We start from the raw sequence: 24,148 nt of genomic DNA, 5'->3' as shown, positions 1-24,148 counted from the left end.
AAATTGAAGTTAGATGGTAATGAGGAAGGATAAGATAGGGAAATGAAGGAGGGGTAGTTTAGGGTGGGTTAGGAGGGTGGGTTATTGGAGGTAGAAAATGTGGGTGGGAACTATGTAAGGCATGGAAAATAGAATTGGGGTTTTGGAATTTGGAATATAAAGCAATTGCTTTATCCACCTTGACCAGTACTTCAACCCTAATTTCAATTTAAACGACATTTCTGAAAAACCCAATATCCTTTTTGACTTCCTAATTCTTCTTCTCAAAAATTCCAAATTCCAAAACCCCAATTCTATTTTCCATGCCTTACATAGTTCCCACCCACATTTTCTACCTCCAATAACCCACCCTCCTAACCCACCCTAAACTACCCCTCCTTCATTTCCCTATCTTATCCTTCCTCATTACCATCTAACTTCAATTTCTTTTATTCTTTCTCTTATTTCACTATCACTCTTCCTCGTTTAATTTATTCTTCCTTCTCTATAAAAAAAAAAAAACCACGACCTTCATTTCGGTTCTCCTCTTTCAAATTTTAACTCTTGTCTTGCACCAACTTCGACTACTTCAATCATAACCTAAAAATTTTTCATTTAAAAATAGCGCACTGTGCATATAAGTTTTCATTTGTTTTCCGATATTGCACTTTTTACTACATTTTTTCTTCTCTCTACAATTGTTTTTTCAAGTCAACTGTTTTCCAAGAACTTAGGAGTACAAGTACTCAATTATTCTGATTTGCGTCGTATATTTTTATATACGTACTTAACTTCCCGCAACCGTGACAAATTCTAGACCTTCAAAACATTCTCCACTCTACTTTGGCGTTCGACCGCAGCGCATGACCTTGAATGTGCCGCGCTGATCACCAGGAGCTGGAGGCTTTCTACTACAAATCTATTCGTCTGCGACTTCTAGTTATTTTTGAACTTCGTATATTAGTTGATAGTGTTGTGACTTTGTGCATACAGAATGTGGTGTCGTGTCTTTGTGCCTATCAAAGTGTGAAACTGACCTCCAATATTCATAAACATTGTACATCTTTTTACGGCTGATGATGACCTGGACTAAGGTCAAAACCGGTCCCATTTAAATAGGAATGTGATTACTGCATTTCCTTCTTTTAAGTATTGAATAGGTTGAACCTCCTTTTCAATTATTTAATTTTTAACATTGATGTTTGGTGCTATGACATTTAACCTTCCGGCCTATCTTTTACATCTTGTCAATATATGCATGCCGATGTGAAAGTAGCCTGAGAGGGAAGGTGGTAGAAGTTTGTTCATTTAGTTCATGGTCATATATCAGTCGTATTACTCATTAGTGAGTGTCGTGACCCCATTGTTTTGCCTCTAGAGAGTTACATGCTTCACAGAGTGTCGCCATCCAATTCGATCTTCAGCTTTTCTTACGACGCTCTACGATGAAGGCCAGTTATCTTCCTAGCCTGATCTAGCCACCTGCTTGCTGTCCTTCCACGTGGTCTTCTGCCTTCTATTTTGCCTTCTATGACTTTTCTCGGCTGTCTCCATCCCTCCTTAAGATACGTCCAAGGAACTGAAGTATTCTTTCACTGACACGTGTAGAGACTTTTCACTATCTTCAGCTCCTTAACAATGGACTCATTTGTTCTCTTTTCGGTCCAAGCTACACATAGCATTCCACGCCAACACCACATCTAAAACGCATCGATGTGGTCTTTGTCCTTAGCCTTGACAGTCCATGTCTCACAACCGTAAAAGAACACAAAGTACTAGTGCTTAAACCAATCGAATCTTCACGACTTTGGATATTGCCCTGTTCTGCCAGATCTTAGTTTACTCACGGCTGCATGTCCCAGGACAATACGCCTCTATCTCTTTCTTGCAATTTCCTGTGTCACTTGTACAATCATCATCAGCCAGTTCTATCAATAACTGATGTGTCCTCTTGAAGTCTGAAACTTAGGTAAGTATTTAGAAGTTGCCTCCACTTCCAGCGATCTTGAGCGATGTTTTGCCAATTAACTCTGGCGATTATGTGGATGTCTTTGTCCCAGCGATCCGGTGGCCTTCCTCGCGGTCTCAGTTTATCTCTTGGGCTCCATTCGAGAACAACCGTGGTCCATCTTTCATCCCTTCTTCGGGCCACATGCCCTGCCCATTGCCACTTCACGGTTGATACTCTCGTTATGATATCAACGGGCCCTCTTTCTATCTCTTCTGGTAAACCCAAACATAGACCTCTCCATTCCTCTCTGAGCAGTTCTTAATTTCTGTTTAGTGAACTCATTCATTGTCCAGGTCTCACAGGCATAGGTCACAACAGGGAGAATGCACAGGTCATGAACTTTCTTCTTTAGGTTTACTGACATGTTGGATTGGAAGATTGTTGAATATCGTCCAAGTGCCTGCCATCCTAATTTGATTCTTCGGAAAATTTCATGACATATCTCCTTTCATGTTGATTTTTTTGGCCAACATTTTTTACATGACCCAAGATAAACAAGGTCATTAACCAACTCCAGTCCCTTTAATCGACCTGTGAGGTGCACTTGATTTCCGCGATCAATGATCGTGAGTTTGGTCTTCTTCAAATTGATTTCTAATCCGTAAATGAGACTTGCATCCTTTACTCTGGCAAGTAAATCTGCAAGCTCATCTTCACTACTGGCAAGGAGTGTGGTGTCCTAAGCAAAAGGCAAGTTGATTTTCTGTCCAGCAATTGAGATACCACCAGTCCATCCATCAAGCGCTCTCCTCATGATGTGCTCTGCATAGATATTGTATAGCTGGGGAGACAATACACAGCCTTGTCTTATGCATTTGAATACACTGAAAAAGTCTGAGGTATCACTATCCACCCTTACGGTCGCCAGGTTACTGTAATAAAAGCCTTTCAGCAGAGATATGATGTGCTGGAACACCAAATTCATCTAATACTTTTCATAGTTTGTCTGACTCAACACAGTCAAAAGCCTTTTTGTAATCTACACAGCAGATAAAAACAGGAACACAAAACTCACAACATTTTTCAATTATTTGCCTCATGATCAAAATTGCTCTCATGTACCTTTACCTTCCACAAAACCTGCTTCTTCCAGGGATATCTGAGGTTGTAAGAAAAGCTTCAAGCATTGATTCAGTTCGTGTAGTAGGACTTCATGGTCATATTAGCAATTATTAATTAACCTTTCCTGTGTCAGGCAAACAATTGCATGAAGCAGTCATTTTCTTCCTCCAAAAGAGCTCAAATGTTTGCATTTGTACAATTCAGTTTATCACAGTTACACATACTTTCAAAAGACAAAAACATATATACTTTAATTAATGCATAATACATGCCCACGAACTGTACACAACCAAAAATCAGGAGATTTTGATATGAAAATCAGGAAAAATCAGGAAATACAATTGGTCAAAACTGTTTATTCTACAAGTCTTGGGCAATACACACTTGATCCTAGCAAGCTCCATGTATCATGTCAAGTCCACATTTAAATTAACATATTTCCAGGGAAACTGAGTGGAATCTAAATCCACAAATATTTCACTCTCATATGTATTTGTATTCAGATTCAGATATCAATACTGAAGTGGTTTGGTCACATGAAGAGGATGCCAGTAAACAGAACTGCAAGGAAGGAATTTGACAGAAAGGTAGAAGGAAGATGACCCGTGGGAAGGCCACGAAGGAAATGGATAGATTTAGTTAAGAGCGATGTACTGCTGAGAGGTCCTGATTGGGACAAGTTGGTGGAGGAAGAATGGTACAAGGACAGGATGAGATGGAGGAGGCTCATATACCACACCCGGGAAACTGGAGATGGTTTAGGATGATGATGATGTATTTGTATTCAGCGAGACCTAAATAAAACACCGGAAAATTTATGAGAACATGTATGGTACGGCAGGCCTACTTTCCTTCCCTCTTACTGATTTACAGAAGCTTCTCCATCAGTAGAAAATTGATGTTGATTGAAAGAAGCAGCAGTGGCAGATTTTGCCTGTCTGTGAAACCCTCTGTCAAAGGTTTGTTGAAAGCAGTTGCCCTGTTGCCTTGATTTTACTATCTACAACGGAAAACCATCTTCAGGACAGCCATCAGTGGGGGTCGAACCCATTATCTCCCGAATGCAAGCTGACAGCAGCGTGCCCCTAATCGCACGGCACCAATTCCCTCTGTCCGATTCCTTAGTTTTGTACGTATGACATCTTTCCCATTATCACACATTAAATTCAATAACAATTGTACGGGTGCTCGCAAAAACGGGCTAACCAACATTCTGTCAGAACAGAGATAAATCAACTTTTGCAAATGTCAAAAAACAATAATTATACCATAAAAATAATATTTGCTTCATTATTTTATCTTGATGTAGTACCTTTAAATTATCAATACCATATATTGGAACTGTATTAAAATGAAAAGTGCTTGGAAAAATAGGAATATAAAAAATGGAAGAAAATTGACTTCTGCGTTGACCTAGCTATAGTTTATAGTTTACCTTAGATTCGTAATCAAACTTTATTTTATGATCATACAATACAGAAAAGGTGTTTTATACAGTAAACTAGACAAAGATGCCGCCCCCCTGAGTTGTAGGGGTAGCATGCCTGCCTCTCGCCCGGAGGCCCTGGGTTTGATTTCCGGCCAGGTCAGGGATTTTTCTCTCGACCTGAGGGCTGATTCGAGGTCCACTCAGCCTACGTGATTACAATTGAGGAGCTATCTGACGGTGAGATGGCGGTCCCGGTCTAGAAAACCCAGAATAACGGCTGAGAGGATGCGTCGTGCTGACCACACGACCCCTCGTAATCTGCAGGCCTTCGGGCTGAGTAGCGGTCGCTGGGCAGGCCAGAGCCCTTCCAAGGGCATAAGTGCCATGGGTTTTTTTAGACATAAAAATGCTTCAGACTTATTTTGAAATATGACATAACTTTCCCTCATGGGACAATCATCAGTCATATCGGTCATATTCTAATGCATTGGAAAACGATTCCTCAGTCACCTCTTGGCCATTGCCAGATGTCAGTTCTCTGTAATACTGGTGATATATTGCAGGGACATATTCAAGTAGCTCAAGCAAGTCCTTAAGCTTTGCTGGCTTTATTGGCCTTGTAACACCGTACTTTGGTGACAGCTGAACACTAGCAAGTGATGGCCAACCATCATTACTGTTCCTTTCGTGAAGGTCAACACAATTATATTCCTCAACAGTACCATATAAATACTTTAAAAATACTTAAATGGTACATCTTTCATAAATAATATGCCTGAAACTTTACTAATTAGTACTCTTTGCTTATTTACAGATACCATTCTCTCAGTTAATTTTTCTAGCAAAGGTTGAGTGCTCACAAACTTATCACTTGTCATATTTGCTACTTGAAATGGCTTCCTTACTCTAGCTCTTTTTACTAAATCCTTCCATCCATCTGGCACAAAAAACAAGAAACACCCACAGCCTCTAGTATACATGGGGATGAGGTTTGCTAACCTACATATACAGCAACGCCACATTTACGGCCTCCTCCATAAACGTCTGTTAACCCGATTTCGCAATAACAAAATTGGCCTAAATAAAATTGCATAAAATTCAAAGCGTTTTATCTCATCGCACAGGATTGCCTCATGTTAGCCCAACTCACAGAAGATACTTTGAACCTTTCGCAATTGATGGCAGCACATAACTAATTTTTTTTCCAAATATGTTGGTTAGCCCGTTTTTGCGAGCACCCATTCAATTCTAATAACAATTGAGAACACTGCCACAACTACAAACAATACACGAGTACTATGGTATATTATTAGAAAACTTACCGTCTCAAAACTCAACTGTTGCTATACGAGGCTAGAAGGCTAAAACTTACACATCTCTATTCCCTCACAGGAAGTATGCGAGCGAGATGATCAGTCTCTGATAAGCTTTCCGAAAATGTATGAACTCATGCTCCACACATCAATCAGTCATGCACTTACATGCCATTACTTAGCAAATGCATAGATTAATATACTGTACCCCATGCAATTATCTGATGTGCTATGTTGTATATCAAGTAATAATTTAAAATTTACCATGATTGTCTTCAAATGGCTCCTAAAATCCCCAAACAAGTCACTAGTCGCAATCTTTGCAATTCTGTTACTAACTTACTAAAAAGATACTCCAAATCGAGCAACTTGTCTCCAGAATTGATAAGACTGATGTGAATTAATGCGAACATAGCAAGCGAGAATGAGAGATTGACAATCAATATAATATGCGTTGCGATATACAGGTTTCAATAAACATCACACATTTGCGTGCATTTTTCATATCAATGAACGTCAATATTTCATTTGAAAGTGGCCAGTGAGCGAAGAACTTCCGGCCACTAGCGTACAAAGCTGCAATGGCAGGATTTTGAAACAAATGTTTGAAGTTCACCAAAAGATAAGCAAAATTCGAGAGAAACAATGGCATAATCGGGAGGCGGGAAAAAACTGTTGAAAACTGGGAGACTCCCGTCTAAATCGGGAAAGTTGGCAGGTATGATAATATGGCTTTACTATGCTCTAAGACGACCAACAAAAATAGCCAGAAAAATGGAAGTTTGTTATACACTGGTCAATAACACAAATATATTAATATTCTGGAGTGAATCATACACTTATTATATACACAACACACTATATTTACACAATCTTTGTGCTGTGGTACGCAGTGAAAAATACTTGCACACATCTGTTCAGAAACAAATTTAGTTGGTGATAACAGAAAGACATTTAAGACGAACGCATCAAACTTTAGATATGTCAAATGGAACCATTGTCAAGTGTTCAATTGTACAGGTATTAAAGGTGAAATGTTCTGGAAGAGTAGTAGAATGAGTCTGTGCTGTTGCAAACCATTTTATGCATCTGGACTCAGGATGTATATTTTGACATCTATGGCTGCAACTTCATCTGATTCACTACTGCCATCCTCTGGTTTGCAGTAACTCTCACTCGAACCTTCAAGAAATGCGCTATTGTAGTCACTATCTGAAAAATCACTTTCTCCTTCACTATCACTTATATTATCTAACAATTTGTGAACACGGAAAATGCTCGCCTCATAACTCCACGCTGCAATGTTTACCTCGAAAGCTACATATTACTTGACAAAACTTAAGATTATAAATCAAAACTTGACTAGATCAGTAGTCTTATGTAGTTTAGAAAATCCTCAGATGTGCTCGATAAGATAAAAAGCTTTTACTCACGGACACAGAGCACTAGAGCCTTCTTGCAACAGGTTTTGGAGCCATGTGGAATATTCTGTCTACGACAGTGAGCGAGATTATGCCTTGCGTGGCATATTCCGTCTCAGACTCTTGGGTGCGATATTCTTTCTCAGATTATTCCGCCCACAACACGGGCAGGGTTAAATACACAGTGACAAGGATAAGTCGCCAACAAGGAAGAAAACTAAAAACCTATGTGTTAGTGCATTATTTGGAAGGAAATATATTTATGGACTGCCCCTGTAAAAGTAAATCACAAAGCATTTTGTGGTCAGCCTACATAAACTTTAGGCAAGTTGTTTATTCAGATTCTGTAGTTCTTATATGACTACGCATCAATGAAATAATAATAATAATAATAATAATAATAATAATAATAATGACGATAATAATATTCCTTGCCTTACGTCCCACTAACTAGTTTTACGGTATTCAGAGACACCCGAGGTGCCAGAATTTAGTCCTGCAGGAGTTCTTTTAAGTGCCAGTAAATCTACCGACATGAGGCTGATGTATTTGAGCACCTTCCATTACCACTGGAATGAGCCAGGATCAAACCCGCCAAGTTGGGCTCAGGTAGCCAGTGCCTCAAACGACTGAGCCACTCAGCCCGGTAATGAACTAATTAGCATTCTATTGATTAAATTGGTTGAGATATATCATTTTTAATATTGTACTGTAGGTCACAGAAGCAAGATAAGAAATACCAATAACTCTCCACGAGCTGGTTGCAAGGCTAGGAATAAATAATTTGTGGCATAATTCGTGAGTGCATTGCTTAGTTACCATATCTACAAAATTTCAGACTCCTACGAACATTACAGCACGTGCTGTGCCGCACTGAACGCGGTCAGTTTAATTGTGGACACCCGGTACATTGCAAACAACTTCCTTTTAAATACAAACTATTATGTTGCTACATTTTGAAATATATTGTTTAGAATGTTTTCCTGGATGCACCATACTTTTTTCAGTTGGCACAGAACCATGTTAACCAGGTCTTAACGCCCTGGATCAATTTGAACAAGGGAAAGACAATCAGTATGGAAGATGAGCTGCACCTACCTGCTGCACAAGTTCCTGAGTGTCAGTGGGTCTCTTGAGGAACAGTTTAACGATCGCCGTCAGAAGCTGAAGCTGCACCTGTGTGTTCTCATCGTGGAATCCTTCCAGGAAGCTCTCCAGCAGCTCGTCAGCATTGTCGATACGCTCTGCGTACTCTCCGATGATCCAGATCATGGATGCCCTTCAACAAGAATGTAATCCACATCACCACTACTCTTCACACAAAAGATGCAGAAGAACATAATCCAGTACTAATCAAAGACACTGATACTCGTACCGAGTTGTAATTATATATATATATATATAATCCTTTAAACAGAATAATATATTTCTTCCACCTTTCAATATTTAACAAGTTATAATCTGATGAACTACATATAGTACATGTTGTGGTTGTTAGTTTACCATTTGTACATGAATAGGTATGAATAAACTTCATACATTCATAGGTGAAGGTCAAATAATGACCGAAATATGTAATTCATCAGATTATAACTTGTCAAGTGCTGAAAGGTGGAAGAAATATACTATTCCATTTTACCCTTGTCAAGCGAATTACATTTTTTGTTGCGAGCGTAATTTTCGTTAAAAACACGAACAGTCCAAAAGTATTAAATAAGCACAAATAAGCCATTCATACCAAATTTCATCAGAATAGAATGTAGCTATCCATTTATTCTGGAAGAAATAAATACCGAACTGACCATTTTCATGCAAAAGTGGCACAAGGCATGCTACACAGTTTTTTACTGTCACAAAACACTATGTATTTTACATCCACAAAACTTTGTTGTAATTCACTTTCTTACCTACTTCATAATTCATTAATAGATATGCACAGTACAGTGTATGTATCAAAATGGGAAGCAAGTTTAACTTTTATTTATGTTGTAAAGTAGAATTGTTAGCGGTCCTTCATCCTGATTTGTGACCTCATACCATTCTATGCTTTTCTTGCAGTATTATTGACGATCAAATTCTGATGATTAATTCCATCAATAATACCTGGGTACTCATCTGAATCTGTCCTGTCACTAATGTTGTTCTCACACATCAATTTCACTTTTTTCACCCATTATTGCTCATTTTTGAGCATCATCAACACTATATAGAAATTATTACTGTTTCAGACAAGTTATGAATTCCTTTTTGGGATATGATGTCCACAATAGCTAAAACACGAACATTTTTCAACGTCAACAAACTTCTGAAGAGAACATCACCATGGAAATTGTATTTAGCAGCAGAACCATTCTTAGGCCTAACTAACGGCCCTGTGCATTCACTCCTGATATCCATCGGCTAATATTACAAACAATCTAAAACATACCAATGCAAAAGAGTGCAATTTAAAATTCTGGATGAAGACATCTTTCACTCTTGTAACTGTTCGACCCTAAGCTTCTCACTAGAGGAGACTAAAGTTAATACCTTGGGACACATGAATATCAAATAAACTATATGTGTCTTGCCCGCAAATTGCCACGCAAATAGAAACAATTAACATTCCATGGTTTCCCATTTCTCTATGGGATGTATGGGCACCAGCGTTACAGTTTTAAACAAAACTGTAAAGCAAAATTTATATTTACTAGCATAGAGACTTATACTTAAATCACAGGGGTAGGATTTTAAATAATTAACCATTAAGTATCGTTTGAGAAAGAAAATTAACGCAATATAAAATACAAATGAATTTATTATACATTAAAAAATGAGATGAATCGGAAAAGTTCCTTAAAGCGTGGAGGGATTTAGAATTTACGTTACTGAAATTACTATTGCTTGCTTTATCTAATTGAAGCTCACCAATTGCTGTTTCCGTTGAAGTCATCTGGTTTCCGTAGTTACTCGTTCTCTTCTTCTCGATGTAGAATTGGCTCCATGGACATCCTTCTCTGATGTGGTACGGGCTATCTGGACTAGCACTCCCTAACTGCCTAATCTTTAAATTAGACATTGGCCCTATACTTGTAAAAACTGATCAGCGTTGATCGTATGAGGAGAAAATTCAGAGATATGAATTTTTCCATGTTAGTAGAAATCTCAATCCAACTGAGCTATAATATTTATACGGTACAGACTTGTACCAAATTCCATGGACTTGAACTAAACATAGTTCTTCGTACGGAAGATTTACTGAATATAACACAAGCCATAAGCTTGTTTCGTCTCACGTAGATCCGATAACATAACCGTAGCTGAGTAAAGTGTTGAAGCGACAACACACTGTAGAAAAATAACTATGTCTCGGAGAGACCACACACTGTCTCAAAATCAATAACGTCGTTCAAAGTAGATGTACACAGTAGAAGTTCTAATAGTAGTTAGGTTCTCAGCAGAAGTAGCGATGTGAGTGAGCATCCGAGACTCCGCGTTAGATAATATCACCGGGCTCTCCCCACTCTTGGTAACAGCTTAATCTCAGATCTCTATAACGAAGCATCTGATTCATAGATCGCATTATCATCTCCCTCTTCTTTCTTCTTGACAAGACCAGTAGGCGTAGCGATGATGTAGTCTGCTGGTATGCAAGCCTCGCGCGCGGGTCGCTGTTTACTGCCTTGGCTCATGAGTTTAACCCAATGATTCATGTAATTTTCCCCCCACTATAAGAATAACCTTTTTCCGTAGACACAAGTACGAGATGAAATGACAACAACTATGTCTCAACATATTGACCATATTTACAGTACATAATGAATTCCAATCCTATCTAATTTAAATGATAAATGATATAACTATACAATATGATTCCTTGTTTACAAATGATTGACGTAGAATAAATATATTATGAATAATTGCCGATGGCGGATAAACTTGATATCGAGTGATGTCGCGTAAAATGACAGTACACTAAATTATTAGGGCTGGAGAAGCCTGGACGGTTACACTCTTGCAGGAAGAGATAAGTTCCAAATAAACATGTGTAACGCTAGGCTAAAATTAAAGTAATGAATTATTTTACAATTCTGAGTCAATATGGAACCAGTATGAAATTCATCAACTGTACAGAGTTGAGCATTCTTGCTCACTTCCATTTATCACAGCTTGAACATCATTTACATATTTACATATATTAATTAGACAGTTTCTTACAACTCGGCCTATATGCCTCAGAATGAACTGAGTAAAATCGTGAAAGTAAAATCCCTTCAAAACCTACCATATATGGCAAATTTTAACTGTGCGCTTTGAGATAGTGCTTCGGCTAATTTTGGGACAAAGTTGTATAGGAAACAAAGGAAGTCTATGGAGATAAAGAGATGAAGATAATGCTATTGGCAGATGATGTGATGTAGGGAAAGGACAGCAAAAAAGTGCAACAACAACTAGATGTACTGAACGAAAAAATTGAGAAGTATGGCATGAAAATCAGTACAGAGAAAAGCAAGACTATGGTGATGTCAAGAAGGGAAAGGCAAGGAAAGGCCAGAGTACCAATTGGAAGAGTCTGGAAATTGTGGACAGCTTTAAATAAGTAGGAAGTGAATTAATGCAAAGTGCTAGACTGAACATGGAGATTAGCAGGAGGGTACAGCAGAGTAATGCATTCTACCAGAGTGTAAGAAAACTTGTTTGGAGCAAAGAAGTACCAAGGAAAAGTAAAGAGATAATGTACAAAATCTGTACTACAATCTGTGACAAAATTCAGTGAATGAAGTCAGAACAGTTGGTCCGACAACAATGGTGACACGCAACGCAGCACACCTGCAGAGATGCCAACTTTCAACAAAGGCAATTCGTAATGCAGCCGTCAGGGCATGGAGTGACGGGGGGGGCGTCAGTAGATATTTTTTTCCCTCGAGATCTTACTAACTTACATATCATTGCAAAATCAATGAACAACATACATTTCAACCAGATGTAACATATTCAAAGACTGTTATATAAAGAGTGTGTGATTCTTACCTGCTAAAGTAACAGGTGATCTGCAGTACATATCTGAGTGGAGGTTGAATACTGTAGTTGCTCTCTTAGCAGCTTGTAGTTCCCGTTTGGTAAACGTGCACTGGTGACATGCATTTTCTTTTGATATCATGTGCATCCTCTGCACTAACAGAGCACTAAATAGTACTGAGTTCATATTAGCACAGAATTCAGTCTTGTTCTTCCTCATCGTGCGCATCTGAAAAATTGCGGCTACACACACTACAAAACACGTGTGAATGAGATTTTGGGGAATGCAGTAAACAGGGTCATTGTTTACAGTATTTCTCCCTAAATTTTTTGAACTATTTTTGGTTTATTACTAGTGTCACTAATCACGGTAATGTCATCACACGTATTTTCCTGCACAAGAAAATGCTTCATTATTACAAACCTTTCGCATTTCTTAACTCACGATTAGAATATATCCTAGATTAGCAATATATGTAAATTTGGCAAGCAAAATCGCAATAAATACTTCAACAGTCACGCAAACAGTATTCACAATGAAACGGAGTTTGTCACCACTTTGCTGCCAAAACAAAAAAACTCGCATACTCGTATGGAAGTCCGGTCATGTGACGAACAAAGACAACTCCGCAAGATATACCACTTCACAGGTGCCTGTTTTCTATTTTGCCGATACTGGAAGCACACACTGCGTTCGGCGCAAACTCGAAATATTCTTAAACGAAGGACAGGCAAGGGGCATAAATGATTACTGAGAAATCTGAAAATATTCTGAGAATTCAAGCTGTAATGGCATTCCTTGTGTATCCTTTTGAACACTTCATGCACTTAGATTTTAAAATCAATAAAAAATCGTAATTTGTGGTGTGTGATTTGTAAACGCGTATTTATGAGGGGTATTCGTAATTATTACGATTGAATCTTAATATTTAGATCTCTACACCTGCTACCAACGTTGATCAGTTATTGTGTGTGTGCCGTGTAGAGACCTGTTTAACACAGTGTGAGTTTAGTGCGTTGGTTCTGAACTGCAAACAGGAGCATGAACGACCAGAAGATCAATGTAGGCCTACAGTTTTGTTTAAAGCTTGGCAAGACACCGAAAGAAAAGCATGCAATGCTGGTACATGTTTATGAAGATCAAGCACTGTCCTTGAAGTGTGTGTACGAGTGGTTCGCCCGTTTTAGAGGAGGGCGGGAAAGTATTTCTGACAACCTCCGTAGTGGAAGACCGGTGACCGCCGTGAGTGACTAAAACACTGAGAAGGCGAGGACATTAATCACGAACGATCAGCAATTAACTGTGCATATGATAGCGGATGAACTGCAGATTAACCGTGAATCCGTGCGACAAATCGTTACCCAGAAGTTAGGGAAGAGGAAAACTTGTTCGTCTTGTGCCACATCACTTGACTATCAGAAGCAGGCACGTTTAGAGGCTTCACAGGATTTTGTCGAAACGGTGGATGCGACACCAAATTTCTTGAACTGTATTGTCACTGAGGATGAAACCTGGTGTCTCAGGTATGAACCTGAAACGAAACGGCAAAACATGGAATGGTGTTCTCCGGGATCCCCTCACTGGAAAAAGGTCAGAGCAGAAAAGTCCCACATCAAAACAAAGCTCATCACCTTTTTTGATAGACAAGGCATTATCCACAAGGAATTTCTGCCTGAGGGAACGACGTTGAATGCTGCACGGTACATTGAAATTCTGACCAGTTTCATGAAACGTCTACGCAGGGTACAACCCCAGTACGCACAACAAGGTTCATGGTTTTTTGTCCATTACAATGTTCACCCACACACAGCCAATATCGTCAAACAGTTCATGGCAAAAAAGGGGGTGGTGCAAAATGAACATCCCCATACTTGCCAGATCTCAATCCTCCAGGCTTCTTCCAATTCCCACGACTCAAACTTGCTTGGAAAGGAAAGAGATTTGACGATATTCCTGACATCCAAAGAGACGTGATGAGGCTTTTGAACACCATCCCAAAGGAAGCCTTCTTGCAAAGTTTCCAGGACATGTATCGCCGATCTCAGCAGTGCATAGTTATGGGAGAGGACTATTTCGAAGGACACTATGGTCACTGTCGTGCATTGTTCATCTATGTTGATAGTACAGGACTATTCACCGAACTTTATTGTCACCGATTGTATGTACCCATACTGACTTACGCAGCTGAGACTTGGACTTTGACTAGCAGGCAAACGAGTAGAATTCAAGCCAGTGAGATGAAATTCCTAAGAACTATGATAGGAAAGACAAGGAAAGATAGAGTGAGAAATGAAGATATGGGTTTTGCAAGGCATGGCTGCTAAATTTGCAAGTGGCTGAAGACCGGCTTGAGAGAATCAGTCGAGGAAATGGCCGTCTCCAGGGCAGGGATTTCAACATGGACCTCTAAGTTGACAGGGATGCGGCATAGCAAGTAACATAGGCTGGTACTCATGGTGTGTTTGCGTTTGATGCCAATTTCTCAGCATGGTTCCCAAGCCACGTCCAGATTTAGCAACACCAACTAGTGAAGCCTGTTTAAATTTGCCCATGAAGCCATCTGACTGCCAACTTGAGAAGCTGATCAAATAACAGTGCACGATGTCGAATTATTGTTTTTAAATTATATATCAGTGTGACCAACCCTCTAACCCTTTTATACCCGGTTCACGTCGTTTCCAACCACTCTGTATAGTACGTCAGAGATGTTCAGATGTTAAAAAATGGCCAATTGTACATCAGTAGGAACTGGATCACATCCAATGTTCTATCATACAGCAACAGTGGCTTAGGTTGTTCTTGTTCTAATGGCTATCTGAGCTACAGGTCTGGGACTAAGGCAATAGAACTGTAGAGTGTACTAGTTGTGAGATATTCAGATTTAATATTTAGCTTTTTACTAAAGCCTTGTACGTCAAACAGATTATCACCTTATTAAGTCACGTCGAGTAAAGAGACATTAGGTATACATGAGGCAAAAACAAGACGACCTCACCTGACACCACTACTCCCTGGGCAGCAACCCAGAGTATTAGCGGCTTGCAGGATTTACTACCTGTAGCCTGAGTTGCCAAATCATCTACCTCATTAGCATCAAAAGAGCCAAACCAAAAATAAAACATTTTTATGGACTTCATTATTTGTCACTCTGATATAAACCAAGTTATTTATTTATTTATTATTACGCTTCTATTATATTACTATTAATAATGCTAAAAGGATCACTACACCGCACTAGACATGAAGAAAGAGTAACGACTACAAAGTGTAGGAGAAAGTGGTTTGGCAACCTCTCCACACCAAACAAGGATCATTTAGAACTTGTTAATTTAGCAGGGTGCAGGGTGTAATTGACTGCTGGCTTCCAGGAACTGAGACCGGTATGTTTTGTCCTCAAATATACAGAATAAAAATGGTTAACCAGGGACAGCGGTGGGAACCAAACATATAGCATTTGATATGTTCGCCATGATTCACATGCCGACATGAACACTACAGTTTGCCAAGAATTCTCCAAATTCTGAAACTCTACTACTAATTTAGGACCATATGTGCGTAAAAGGATACCAGAAAGTAGTCTGCCAACCAGTCACCCATTGGCTGATAACAGGTTTCTTCATATGATATGATTAACCATGATCATTTCTTCCAATATTTTATCTATGCAGCTATTATTAAATTAAATACAGATATTCTTTACGAACAAACACCATTAAATTCAAATCCTCGTTATATCAACTTGACAAATTTTCCAACGTACCTTGCTTCAGGCTCATCCAGAGTGTCTAGGTTCTCACAGAGGGTAGAGATAATACTCTCGTACTTGTTTGGATACTTGCGGAAGATGTCCTTGATCACAACAATAGCTTCCTGGACAACGTAGTTCACCTGAAATTAAAGAGGAACATTAGCTATAAACATACATAATATTAACACATTCCCTGCTTTGCAAGTCGCATATGACTCGTTCAGCACAAAAATGTGGTGCTGGACAAAAAATACACATTTTATTCCTATGCTGCTACGGTGATAACTTTGAGTAACAGTACGACAGCGAGTCACAGATGGCATCTATGTTGTTCTATGGCATAGGTGCACGTTTAACAAATACCTTACACCACAAAGCACGGGTGACTCGTGACGCATGGATGTAACGCAGCTTTTACTATTTGCTGTATGAGTCACCAGTGCCTCGCATTTTTACTATACGTCCCGCTCAACTGCGGTGGACAATAGAGGTATACATTGTTGATCGAGTATTATCGTGCTGTAGCTGTCATTGTAGCCTGGCGGAAATCTGTTGTGACAGCGTGTGAATACCCTTGTCATCGTGTGAGGCAACTACAGGATATACAATTGGGCATCTTTTCTGTGCAGCATCAAGGTAAGAACGTTACTTATATACAGATTTCATCATCTTATTCTCAACTATAAGCATAGAAAGATAAGGAATGTGTGTGAATTGTTTCAGATGAAACGTAGACTAGCAGACTTCCAGATACCCAAAAAGTGTTTTAGTTCGGACTCTTCACAACGAGCCAGGAGATCTCAATTAGAGAAACCATTTGAGGAGTCAGATATTGAGGAGCTTTTAGAAGATGAAGATATCCAATGTAGTGATATTGAGGATCCCAATTTTTCATTGTCAATTTCATCATCTTTACCAGTGCCCTCTGGAAGAGACACAGATGTACATGATAGCCACAGTGAAAGTGAGAGTGAACACGTTAAAACACAATCTGTAAAATCAGACTGCAGTTGGTGTGATATAACCAGGAATGATTTAGGCTTCACTGTTTTTCCTGGGGAAGCAAAGGTTCAGATACAGTTTGAAGATATATACATTGATATATACTCTCACTTTGTGGATGACAGCCTATTAGAAATGATGGTTCAGGAAACCTACAGGTATGCCAATCAATTTAAACAAAGTCATAATGAGAAAAGCAAGTCCAGAAGTTTGAAATGGAAGAAAACTAATGTTGAGGAAATGAAACTGTTTCTAGGAATTATCATGTGTATGGGCCTTGTTCCTCAGCCAACTATTAACTCATACTGATCTAAGAATGACATATGATGTGCGACTTATTAGACTGGCAATGCCACGGGATCATTTCCTTCTCTTGAGATTCTGGGACTTCGCAGACAACGAAGCCAATCAACAACCAAGTGATCGTCTTTATCGAATCTAACCCGTCCTTGATGAATTAAACCAAAATTTTGAGAATGCCTTGACAAAAGGGGAAGGAAATTGTTATAGATGAAACTATGGTTCCTTGGAGAGGCCGTTTAGTTTTCAGAATGTATATTCCTAACAAAACTCACAAATACGGAGTTAAGGTGTATAAACTCTGTATGAAAGAAGGCTACACTGTTCGAACGAAGATCTATGCAGGAAAATCCAGTGAGAGTGAAAGCGGAGGTGGTCATGCTCATTCTGTTGTAATGGAGCTTCTACATGGATTTTCATAAATTAAGGACGTATCCCCTATGACAATCATTTCTACACCAGTGTACCTCTGGCAGAAGAACTTCTGAGAAACGAAACATTTGTGTGTGGGACCCTTCGAAGCAATAGACGTGGACTACTAATGATAGTGAAACAGAAAATGAAGAAGGAAGAGGTGGTGGGTAAGATGTGTCAGCACGGTACTCGAGTTATCAAGTGGGTTGACAAGCAACCTGTTCTAATGCTTTCACAACACTGCCGAGCCATAGTGACTGTCTAGTAGACTCTGGAAAGAGAAACAGAGACAGTGAACCTGTCAGGAAGCCTCTCTCTGTTCTTGATTACAATGGAACTAAAAAGGGCGTCTATTTCAGCGATCAGATGTCTTCCTATTATTCAGGTCTACGGAAAGGTTTAAAATGGTACAGGAAAGTAACCCTAGAACTTATCATTGGAACGGCCTTGGTTAATGTTTGGATACTTCACATCATGACGTCTGTGAAAGAAAATGCCACTACTGCAATTTCAAGAAGGTCGCAAGAAGTCTGGTTGGACCACAGACAGAACCTGTCGTCAGTCCTGGGAGGAGACATGCGCACATTCTCTCACAGATGGAAGGACCAGCCAGAAAAGTTCAAAGATGATGCGTGGTTTGCTATAAAGCTCAGCAAGAATGTGGCACATCGAAAGATGCTAACAAGAAAACAAAGCAGGTGACAACGTACTGTGAGGAATGCCCAAACAAACCATTCATGTGCATTGGATGTTTTAATAAGGTTCATAAATGCCGAAATTGAACTTACTGTGTTCGAAATAAAAAATGCCGTTGTATAATAACAAAATTAGTGAGATCATGAGTGTAAATAGTTTAGGGAATTTCGAGATCAGTGAAAAGAAAGAGACAATCGAGTTCAAATAGAGAACAATGTTATTTAAAAAAAAATATTTTAAATTTTATATGCAGTGCCTTTATTATAAAGCAAATAAATATGTTCATTTATTGTTAGTGTAGAATTGCATTTATGTTCATGTACAAAGTGATGTTAAAGCTCCGTTCTGTGCTACGCGAGGCACGGGTGACTCGTGAACCTTAAAAATTATTGCCGCTAAACCGAGCGCTGGTGGATCCTCCTGCTGAGGAATGTGAGAACTTGATATGACTTGCAGCAGTCAATCCAATTATTTCGAAGTAATATACTTTCGCCATCCACCAGCAGCCCGCAGAACTACTTCCGTAGGACGAGTCACACGTGCATCGTGTCGCACACCAGCGAAGTAGGGTACGAGACATCGGTTGGAGGTGTTGCCTGTTTCCATTAGTTTCCCTGGATCATGGTTCCCTGGTGAATTATGTCAACATTTCAATATCAAAAAACCGTGAAAAGTACTCTGTAGGCTCGGTCATCATGTCAAAATATGAACGTAAAATTGGTCACTGATTAATACTATATTTCAGAATGCTACTTGAAGGTCCTGTGTATAAGTTACTCATGTGAGTCCTTTCATCAGCTATTTCGTTCTCCAGGGCACTTGAGTCTCTCTTACACTGGGAAGACTCGCTACTTGAATTGCAGTCTTCGGACTCTTCAAATGGAAAATCACTTTCATCTACATCTGTGGAGACCAAAACTTAATCTATTGCTCACTGACTTCTTCCTAACCATGTTGCAAAATAGCTCTATAAATCTGAAAAAGCCTGTCTCAAAACTCATGACGCACACTTTACTAAACACGACAGCCTTTCACAGCTTGTAAAAAGCTAGCAGGGAGATAACACCTCTATTCAAGGATTCCCCCTTTCAGCCAGACCTTTTACTGCCATGTATGCAGTTATTTTTATTACCACATGCACCGGTAACTCTGGATCTCTGACCATTTAATATATTAAATTCCGCTCGCAGGCAACCTGTTATGGGATTTAAGAGAACCAAATTCTGCAGGTGGAAAACCTACCTTGGTCTGAATGAGATCCAACAGCGTAGAGACACAGCGCTCAGCAGACTGTTCCACTTTGATAGCGCACCTTCCAATGGCACGCACAGCCTTACGGACAAAGTCCACATCCACTTCGGTGGCATACCTGAGAGCAAGAGCAGAAGAAGTTACAGATGAGACTTAGAACCACAGACAACAGGTGGTGGTCTGTTTTATTTATCATATTTTAAAGAGACAACAGTAACCCACAGGTACTGAATAGAAACTTGGGTCATTTACAGAAACAAATAAAAATATAAAAGTGGTAATTTTTAAAGAAAGATGACACGTTTAAAAACACACATTAAAGAAAACCCTCAACAAAGCCATCACTCCTAACTTCACACAGAGATTCAAGCCAAGCCAGCGTAAAAAGTGCTGCATTAATAATATCAAAAAATTCTGGATACTTGAAGTGGCAATTTTTTTTGCAGCCAAACTAGACGAGTGATCTCCGACAAGCAATCCAAGCAACAGCAGATAATGGGAGGCAGGACGATTTAACTTCTCTCATGTACGGTAAACTTTCTTACTCGTGTGCCAACAGAGTGCTGTTGAGAGAAGCAGCACAAACTGGCTCCAACCTTGATAAGAGTTTGCTTACAGTAGCATTAATTTATTTCTGTTAGCTATAAATGATAGTAGTTCATTTTGTAGACACTTTATTTTCTTTTACAAACAATGTATCAATCATAAGTTATGAATTTCAATGTATCAATGCAAAGATTTGCATCCAGCTAGGCAAACTCTTACTGAGAAAAAAAGAAAAATATGAGTTATGCATGAATTTCATGTTTAAGTGAACATTAGGTTAATGATGCTTCTTCCTCCCCCTTCCTCCAATATTTCTTCTACTCTTACTCCTCTATACTCTCCTTTACTGCATCACTCCACATCTTTCAGACCTTTCCCCTTTTCTTCCTCTTTTTTTCTCTGTAAATACTCTCTCTGAAATTCTGTCATCTTTCATTCTCATCCCGTGTCCATACCATTTCAGTTTACTGGTCTCTATCTTGCCTTGCAGTACTGAGTATCCGGTCCTATATCTGATTTCTACATTCTGATCTTATCTCTTCCGAATTACTCCTGTAAAGAACTTCACTTCGGCTGCTTGAATTTTGCTTTCATCACGTTTCCTTGTTCATGTGTCCGCTGAATTTCTCTGAGAATTCCTGGTTCCACACTATACCACTCACACTGGTAAAACCCGTTTGCTTGCTGGATACTTTTCCCAATTTCTCCATCTTCTGCGAGTATACTCCTCAAATATTTGAAGATTTTCACACCTTTAAGGTCTTCAATATTTCCTCTTCCTTCTCTATTACCTATCATCACTACTGTCTTACTCTTCTCACAAAATTTAAATTTTCACAGGACTTGTGCCAAGATTACGATGGGAAAAAAGATGAAATATTAAAAGCTTATACAGTATACTTATTGACTAGCTTCCAGAAACCAGACTAACCCACCAAATTCTTGAAAGAGTTGATAAACTGAAGAATTTCCCTTGGACACAACAAACAAAAGTGGACATGAATGTACAAATTCAACCTGAAGAAATTCTGAATCTAAATATATATAGAAAGAAAATTGACAAGTGGGAAGTTACTCCAGAGAATGAAGTACCAAAAAGAGCATGTACTAAGTGGATGGAAGAAAGGAAGAGGAACTTTAGCGGACAGATGAAAGCATCCTGGATCCTCCGCAAACCAAATCATAAATAAAGGTTCGTGTGTTCCGAAAGGGACCATTCACTCATAATTATGTTTTTACATCTCGCTAACTACTTTTGATGGTTTTCAGAAATGCTGAGGTGCCAGAATTTTGTCCCGCAGGAGTTCTATTACGTGCCAGTGAATCTACCAGCATGAGAACGACGTATCTGACCACTTTCAAATACCCCCAGAGTGAGCCAAGATCAAACCTGCCAAGTTGGGGTCAGAAGACCACTACTTCAACCAGCTGGGTCACTCTGCCTGACCATTTTTGTTCTGTATTTAACATGTGCTCAATATGTACTATATACAATGAACACGACGTAATATGCTGAAAGTTTATTTCGAGTTCACCTATTATGTTCCTTCACTTTACCAGAAACAATTTAATTATGTCTGAAAATTAGGAAAAAATTAATAGTTTATCAAGAATGTTAACAGTAAATATAAAGACTACGGTAGTATGAATACTGCTAATAGTGTTATATTTGTATAGATATTTCATTCACTCCACTTTTATAGAAGTACGCTTTGTATTTTGAATCTATTCCAGATTTCATTTTCATGATAGAAGATTGTGAGAATGTCAAGGCAGCATGGGATAAAACCTACAATATGCTCAGGGATAGGTCTTCATGAGGAATAAGTATTACTTTGTAATGAAGATAATGAACTTACTCTTTAAGTTCAGAGAGAACTTGTGCGATGTTTGCCTGCGATGCAAGTCGAATCATGATGTCTAGTTTCTCCAGTTTAACATAGATGGGATCATTGTACTTGACGAAGAAGACCTTCATCTCATGCTTCAGAATGTCAGGTCGTTTCTGCACAATAAGGTTGATGTTCCTCAAAGCCACATACTGGACCTGGAATAATACATTACATGGTAAGTCGCTACAACCCAATTTCCACCACAGAAGATGCAGACTGCTGATACACAGGGAAACATACTGAAGAATTAGTCCTCCAGATCTAAATAATCAACACTACCTAATTTACAGACATTTTTTCACCATCAAACAAAGTGTAGCGGTGTAGTTATTCATCTCATCTTGAATGCATATACTTCCCATCTTTCAAACCCACACAGAAATATAAGCGATTATTCGTCACTCTCAAACTGTGGGCAGTGATTAGGCAGCGGCTAAGCTACTGTCTTTCCACAGCCAGTTATTCTTTAGAGGTGTTAAAAGAGGAAGGGCACTATAAAACACAATGCAGTTTCTGTTTGGCACATAAATATGCCAATGATGTAAAATAGATTTGGTGGTAGCAAAAATTAGGAGAAGTTTAAGTTCTTACTTTATTACACTTAATGGAAATACATATAAAATAAATATTAAAAGAATTTTGTGTTTAGAAGCCTAGCTGCATCCTCCCATCTATTTAATCATTTTCAGTTAGTATGAGGTGAGAGGAGGTGGTGGTGTTTATTATACTTTTAGGAAGTACAATCCTCTATTAACACTAATCAGAGGGGGAAAAAATGGAAGGAATTTGGCACTTTGAAAAATGATGGTATCAGTCAAAGAAGGCAAGACCCAAGAAGGGCATGAAAATGAAAGACTCCCAAGGCCTCAAGTACTCTAATACCGTTGGGGTTGGAAAAGAACAACAGTTGACCAAAGGAGATTGGGTAGGATAGATGTAAGTGAGAAGGCTGGCACAAGTAAGTGAAAGAAATGTCAGGACTCAGCTAAGGGTCTTGTGGTTACCAAGGCACACTTCCAAGTTAAGAACCCCTGGGGCCCCTTTTAGCCACCTCGTATGACAGGCAGGGAATACCACACGCCACCCACAAAGGGGTATTAGGTAAGAGCCAACAAAAGAATAGCAGACTGCCAGATTATGTATAAAACCTGAGAATAGAACCCCATGCTGTATCATCTATATTATTAATAAAAATGAGATGGTGTCAGTCTGTTCCGGATAGGCTCAAAAATGACTCGACCGACTGATCTGAAATTTGACGAGGATAAAACTTGAAATCCTGAGTCATGCAAGGGATACTTCTGATCGATTTATTTCACAGTTTCGAATTAGCAGGGGTACATCCCAAATTTGGGCAGTGTCTGCCCTGCATCACCTAAAATAACAGGTAAACTGTTGGTCCTATCAAAAAATGAAGTGGCCTCGAAATTAAATTTTCTACAAGGAACTTCATATGCATCTTCGTAACGGTTTTCAATAAAATACACCTTTCTGGTATTTTCGGCCGCGTCTCCTTCACCAACGAATGGGCTACACATTTCACCCATAAGTAGGTGCGACGTGAAGCCATGTTTGACATCATTCGGGTAAAGTCGTCATTCGTTTGTTGTTAACAGGCCACCTGACAGAATGAGTGTGCCGTTCTGCAGAAAGCCTTTGGAGGTTACAGTTGTATTGCTTAGCCATATTTGAGAACTGCTGTGGGCTGTAGTTTATTTATTCAGCCATTTTCATTATCATAGTACATTCTGTGTTTCTATCTTATTTAATATTGTGTACGGATAAGGTTTATGTTTAGTGGGTCATTAACTACTTTAATTCTTGCTCAACAATCCATATGAAGAACAGGTACTTAAGGAAGTTTCTTTTAAAATCGAGGATCTATAGTGACATCTGGCACCCATATACCTGATTTTACAGGAATTTCATTATCATTTCTCCTTATCCAGCTCCAGCTGGGTTGGGGCATTCAAGGTACTTTTCTACCTTCCTCTATCCTTCCACCATTCTTTTGTAATTCTGTTCCATTCCAGGTTCTTTCTTCTTATACTGGTCTTTATCAAGTCTCTCCATCTTGCTCAAAGA

At 39.1% G+C, this 24,148-nt stretch overlaps 1 protein-coding gene across 3 annotated transcripts in view; it reads right to left on the bottom strand.

The window, feature by feature from the left end:
- The window catches only part of AP-1-2beta (adaptor protein complex 1/2, beta subunit), a 109,738-nt gene that overhangs the window by 37,269 nt on the left and 48,321 nt on the right, over positions 1-24,148 (bottom strand). For all 3 annotated transcript variants that reach the window (XM_067158855.2, XM_067158853.2, XM_067158854.2), the window contains exons 7-10: positions 22,031-22,218; positions 19,617-19,743; positions 15,975-16,102; positions 8,314-8,494 (exon numbers count right to left, since the gene is read on the bottom strand). In XM_067158855.2, the coding sequence (XP_067014956.1) occupies positions 8,314-8,494; positions 15,975-16,102; positions 19,617-19,743; positions 22,031-22,218 (624 nt within the window). The remainder of the gene's footprint in view (positions 1-8,313; positions 8,495-15,974; positions 16,103-19,616; positions 19,744-22,030; positions 22,219-24,148) is intronic.

This window comes from Anabrus simplex, chromosome X (genome assembly GCF_040414725.1).
Source record: "Anabrus simplex isolate iqAnaSimp1 chromosome X, ASM4041472v1, whole genome shotgun sequence".
Taxonomy (NCBI): Eukaryota; Metazoa; Arthropoda; class Insecta; order Orthoptera; family Tettigoniidae; genus Anabrus; species Anabrus simplex.
The sequence above is the reverse complement of the archived record's forward strand: the minus strand, read 5'-3'. Positions and strand labels throughout refer to the sequence as shown.